Here is a 6,337-nt window from a genome sequence, read left to right as displayed (position 1 = left end):
CCTCCCTCCCCTCCGGCCTCCATCTCACTCAGAGCAGCGCTTTCCCAGGCTCAGGGTCCTGGAGGAAGGGAAGGCCTCTCCCACCCTCGGGGCCCCGTTCCTGCCCCCTGGGCTGCACTCACTGGTCCAGTGAGGCTGAGATGAGTGACAGCTGGTTGGCCCCGCCCCTGCCTGGGGCTCAGCACTGTGTGCTATGCTGGAAGGACCCCTGGCCCTGTTCCATCCCATCAGGATTTACTCCCTTTAAGCCGTTTGTCTGGTTTCCATTTGCTCTGTGATTTTAAGCATAAAAATCGGCAATTCACAGCTGTCACTATAGCAGATTGGGGGGTGCCATGGTGGGCGCTGAATGGGGTGGTCCCAGTGGGTGATGGGGTCCAGGAGGAGACACTTCTGGCTGTGACTACCTGGCTCTGGGAGTGTGGACAGCATGGAGACCGGGCAGGGGGCGCTGTCACACTGTGTCTGTGAAAGCAGCTGAGAGACTGGATCTTCAGTGTCCTCAGCACAAGAAATAGGAAAACTTGTTGCCAGGTCTGATGGCTGAGGTCAAGGAGACGTATTCTGGGATGGTTCTGCAGTTTACACCTCACAGAGTCATTATGTCGTACACCTGACACTAATTAATGTCAATTACATCTCAATTAAAAAATAAATTTAAAAAAATCTGAATCTTCCTTTCACAAAAAACCACCACCTGGAAGTCTATAGCCGCTTTATTAACCCCCTAGATCAGGGGTTCTCAACCTGTGGGTCGCGACCTCTAGGGGTCGAACGACCCTTTCACATGGGTCGCCTAAGACCATCAGAGAACACATATATAATTACATATTGTTTTTGTAATTAATCACTATGCTTTAATTATATTCAATTTGTAACAATGAAAATACATTGGTCAGAGTATTCAGATATCAGATATTTACATTAAGATTCAAAACAGTAGCAAAATTATAGTTAGGAAGTAGAAATGAAAAGAATTTTATGCTTGTGGGTCACCACATCATGAGGAACTGTATTAAAGGTTCGCGGCATTAGGAAGGTTGAGAACCACTGATCTAGATCCTCAGGGCTGTCAGCTGTGACTTCCCCAAACCTGGGCCCACACAGCCCCTCCCCCGCCCACACCAATGGCCATCCTCAGGCAGAGGGCCCTGCCCAGGGCCCAGGGAGGGATCAGATAGATGGGGTCTCATTTGCATGAGTGGGCCCTCCCTCCTGCAGACTATGAAGAGGGGAAGGGAGAGGTGTGGGGAGCTCTGCTTCAGCTGTGGGGCCTCAGGAGCAGGACTCAGGGATGACCTCCACCATGGCCTGGGCCCCTCTCCTCCTCACCCTCCTGGCTCACTGCACAGGTGACTGGATAAGGGGATGGGGAAGGGGCCTTGGGAAGACACATGGGCCCTGCTTCCTCCTCTTGTCTCTACACCCAGACTCACCATCTCTGTGTCTCCCCCTCTTGCAGGATCCTGGGCCCAGTCTGTGCTGACTCAGCCATCCTCAGTGTCGGGGGCCCCGGGCCAGAGGGTCACCATCTCCTGCACTGGAAGCAGCTCCAACATTGGGGGTTACTATGTGAACTGGTACCAGCAGCTCCCAGGAAAGACCCCCAAACTCATCATCTATGGTAATAGCATCCGACCCTCAGGGATCCCTGATCGATTCTCTGGCTCCAAGTCTGGAAGCTCAGGCACCCTGACCATCACGGGGCTGCAGGCTGAGGACGAGGCCGACTATTACTGCGGGTCCTATGAAAGCAGTCCTGTTGGTACTCACAGTGCTCCAGGCCTGTGGGGAAGTGAGACAAAAACCCCTCAGGTCTGCGAGGGGGTGAGCTCTCCAGCAGCTGCCTGCTCAGTTCCTCCTGTGACCTGTGGCTTTTGCTTATTCCCTCGCTGACGCCCTGGGCCAGTGATGGCGATTGTGTTGAGCTCGGCGTGCCAGCATTTTGAAAACCCCTAACTTAACTCTGGTTCCGTGTCACATATACAATTTTTTTGAGATTTGCAACCATAGTAAAACAAAGATTTATATTTTTGATATTTATTTTATATATTTAAATGCCATTTAACAAAGAAAAATCAACCAAAAAAATGAGTTCGCGTGTCACCTCTGACACGCGTGTCGTAGGTTCCCCATCACTGCCCTGGGCCCAGCTTCATCCGGGGACCCTGCCTGGGGGTGAAGGGTCCTCCCTCCCCTGCAGCCTCCATATCACTCAGAGCAGTGCTTTCCCAGGCTCAGGGTCCTGGAGGAAGGGAAGGCCTCTCCCACCCGCGGGGCTGTTCCCTCCCCCTGGGCTGCACTCACTGGGCCTGTGAGGCTGAGATGAGTGACAGCTGGTTGGGCCCCACCCCTGCTGGGGTTCAGCACTGTGTGCTGTGCTGGAAGGACCCCTGGCCCTGTTCCATCCCATCAGGATTTACTCCCTTTAAGCCCTGCGACTGGTTTCCATTTGCTCTGTGATTTTAAGCACAAAAATCGGCCATTCACAGCTGTCACTCTAGCAGATTGGGGGGTGCCATGGTGGGCGCTGAAGGGGGTGGTCCATGTGGGTGAAGGGGTCCAGGAGGAGACACTTCCAGCTGTGACTACCTGGCTCTGGGAGTGTGGACAGCATGGGGACCCGGCAGGGGGCGCTGTCACACTGTGTCTGTGAAAGCAGCTGAGAGACTGGATCTTAACTGTTCTCAGCACAAGAAATAGCAAAACTTGTAGCCACGTCTGATGGCTGAGGTCAAGGAGACGTATTCTGGGATGGTTCTGCACTTTACACCTCACAGCGTCATTATGTCGTACACCTGACACTAATTAATGTCAATTACATCTCAAATAAAAATAAATTAAAATAAATCTGAATCTTCTGTGCACAAAAAAACAGGCACGTGGAAGTCTGAAGTTGCTTTATTAACCCCCTCGAGTGAGAGCAGCCAGAAATGCCTGGTTCCAGTGGGCATTGGCCGCTGCTGCTGGGGGCTGAGGGGACACGTTCTGTCCTGCGGATGCTGGACGCCAGGGGCAGCGACTGTGGCTGTGCCTCCCAGGGACAAGCCTGGAGCCGACACCGCTGCGTCCTGGGAGCTCTGCCTGCGGCAGGAGCTTCTCTTCCTGGGACGGATGGAAGCTCCTAGAAACTCAGCGTGGGGGTCACTGGGCAGTGACTGGGGATTTCCAACCGCCAGGACCAGACCACAGGGCACAGCTCCCAACTCACCACTGAAATGTAAAGTGATGTTAGAAAACGTCGGTTCACACCTTTCAACCCGGAGCAGAAGGCGTTCCGTTACCAATGCTTTTCCATCAATTCCTCCGCCCACAGTTTCCACCAATATGCATCATCCTAGAATTTTTAAATCAGCCTTATTGTGACTTTCACATGTAATATACATGCATTTGAAGCTGGCTGAGTGCTGACTAATATAGTGTAAAGTTTTAAATAAACCCTATCACAGCAATTAGAAAACATCAACTTTTTTTTTGACAAGCAGGTCCCCCATGTTCCCCTTTTCCTCTCAGATAAATGCCAACGTCTGACTGTGCGTTGAGAACAGATCCCAGGAGTGACCACAGCCCACGGCTCAAGGAGAACGACGGTGTCAGGAGGAGGAAATATGGATAGAAAATAACAGTGACCCTGACCCCGGACGAGGACAGCCCATGAGGGCTTCCTCCCCACCCTGCCCAGCCCTGGGGAAGGGCCCCTTTCTCCTCGGGGCCCTGGGTCCACGGGAAGGAGGCCTCCCGCCACCAGGAGTGAATCCCACACAAGACAGAACCCGAGTCCCGCACAGAAGGGGACGCGCCCCCACAGGGCTGTCCCTGCTCTGGCCCTGACCTGAGCCCTGACCCTGGTCTAAGAGTTGGTGCAGGAGCCGCCACTTGAGTCCTGACCACGGACCGGCCCAGGGAGCTGTGGTCAGACTCCCCCTGAGGACGCCGAGTAGAGACTGAAGGTGCCCCGAGGTGAGGGGAGGCCATAGAGGGGACCCTGGCCTGGCCCTGGGGCAGGGGTAGTGGACAGAGCAGTGGGAAGGCAGAGGTGGCCTCTCATGGGTTCTGGTCCCCATGTCACTCAATGGTGTGTCTGGGCCTGGACACTAGAGGGCGCTGGGGGTTTGCTCCTGAGGATCTGGGTGCTCAGAGCTGGGACCAGCCCCTGACAAAGCCCAGGACCATCAGCTCAGGGCTGTCAGCTGGGACTTCCCCAAACCTGGGCCCCACACAGCCCCACCCCCACCCACACCAATGGCCATCCTCAGGCAGAGGGCCCTGCCCAGGGCCCAGGGAGGGATCAGATAGATGGGGTCTCATTTGCATAACAGGACCCTCCCTCCTGCAGACTATGAAGAGGGGAAGGGAGAGGTGTGGGGAGCTCTGCTTCAGCTGTGGGGCCTCAGGAGGCAGGACTCAGGGATGACCTCCACCATGGCCTGGGCCCCTCTCCTCCTCACCCTCCTGGCTCACTGCACAGGTGACTGGATGAGGGGACAGGGAAGGGGCCTTGGGAAGACACATGGGCCCTGCTTCCTCCTCTTGTCTCTAGACCCAGACTCACCATCTCTGTGTCTCCCCCTCTTGCAGGATCCTGGGCCCAGTCTGTGCTGACTCAGCCATCCTCAGTGTCGGGGTCCCCGGGCGAGAGGGTCACCATCTCCTGCACTGGAAGCAGCACCAACATTGGGGATAACTATGTGAACTGGTACCAGCAGCTCCCAGGAAAGGCCCCCAAACTCATTATATATCTTGATAGCTTTACAGAATCAGGGGTCCCAGATCGATTCTCTGGCTCCAAGTCTGGCAGCTCAGGCACCCTGACCATCACGGGGCTGCAGGCTGAGGACGAGGCCGACTATTACTGCTCAGCATGGGACGATAGTCTCAGCGGTCACACAGTGCTGCAGGCCTGTGGGGAAGTGAGACAAAAACCCCTCTGGTCTGTGAGGAGGTGAGCTCGCCAGCAGCTGCCTGCTCGGCTCAGCCTGTGACCTTTGGCTTCTGCTTATTTCCTCGCTGACGCCCTGGGCCCAGCTTTATCCGGGGACCGTGCCTGTGGGTGAAGGGTCCTCCCTCCCCTCCGGCCTCCATGTCACTCAGAGCAGCGCTTTCCCAGGCTCAGGGTCCTGGAGGAAGGTAAGGCCTCTCCCCACCCTCAGGGCCCCGTTCCCTCCCCCTGGGCTGCACTCACTGGGCCTGTGAGGCTGAGATGAGTGACAGCTGGTTGGCCCCGCCCCTGCCTGGGGCTCAGCACTGTGTGCTGTGCTGGAAGGACCCCTGGCCCTGTTCCATCCCATCAGGATTTACTCCCTTTAAGCCTTGCGACTGGTTTCCATTTGCTCTGTGATTTTAAGCACAAACACCGGCAATTCACAGCTGTCACTATAGCAGATTGGGGGGTGCCATGGTGGGCGCTGAAGGGGGTGGTCCACGTGGGTGAAGGGGTCCAGGAGGAGACACTTCCTGCTGTGACTACCTGGCTCTGGGAGTGTGGACAGCATGGGGACCCGGCAGGGGGCGCTGTCACACTGTGTCTGTGAAAGCAGCTGAGAGACTGGATCTTCAGTGTCCTCAGCACAAGAAATAGCAAAACTTGTAGCCACGTCTGATGGCTGAGGTCAAGGAGACGTATTCTGGGATGGTTCTGCAGTTTACACCTCACAGAGTCATTATGTCGTACACCTGACACTAATTAATGCCAATTACATCTCAATTAAAAGTAAGTTAGAATTGCCCTAAAAGGTTTGGCTCAGTGGATAGAGCGTCAGCCTGCGGACTCAAGGGTCCCGGTTTCGATTCCGGTCAAGGGCATGGACCTTGGTTGCGGGCACATCCGCAGTAGGGGGTGTTCAGGAGGCCGCTAATCGATGTTTCTCTCTCATCTATGTTTCTAACTCTCTATCTCTCTCCCTTCCTCTCTGTAAAAAATCAATAAAATGTATTTTCAAAAAATAAGTTAAAATGAATGTGAAACTACTGTTTCCAAAACACCAGCACGTGGTAGTCTATAGCAGCTTTATAACCGCCCTAGAGCGGTGGTTGGCAAATTTCGGCTCGCGAGCTACCTGCGACTCTTTGGCCCCTTTAGTGTGGCTCTTGCACAAAATATCAACTTCTGCGCAAGGGTCATGAAGTTTCAATCGCACTGTACACGCGCGCCTGCACGTGGTATTTTGTGGAAGAGCCACACCATGCCGCCTACTGCCCTAGACCAGTGGTTCTCAACTTTGGCTGCACATTAGAATCACCTGGGAATGTTAAAATCCTGATTTCTGGGCCTCATCATTAGTAACAAAGAAACAGAATTTCTGGCAGCAGGGGGGGTGGGCCTGGCTGTGGGGGGCCT

General features: G+C 54.7%; 1 gene segment (V, D, J or C); it reads left to right on the top strand.

The window, feature by feature from the left end:
• The first annotated feature begins 335 nt into the window (after positions 1-335).
• LOC138998138 (immunoglobulin lambda variable 1-40-like) lies at positions 336-3,531 on the top strand. The segment is given in 3 exon segments: positions 336-363; positions 1,463-1,827; positions 3,514-3,531. Coding segments are annotated over 3 exon segments (411 nt in total).
• The last annotated feature ends 2,806 nt before the right edge of the window (positions 3,532-6,337 follow it).

Source organism: Myotis yumanensis, unplaced genomic scaffold (assembly GCF_028538775.1).
Source record: "Myotis yumanensis isolate MYYU_CA2020_CCGP unplaced genomic scaffold, mMyoYum1.0.hap1 SCAF_19, whole genome shotgun sequence".
Taxonomy (NCBI): Eukaryota; Metazoa; Chordata; class Mammalia; order Chiroptera; family Vespertilionidae; genus Myotis; species Myotis yumanensis.
This window is presented reverse-complemented; position numbering and strand designations above follow the sequence as displayed.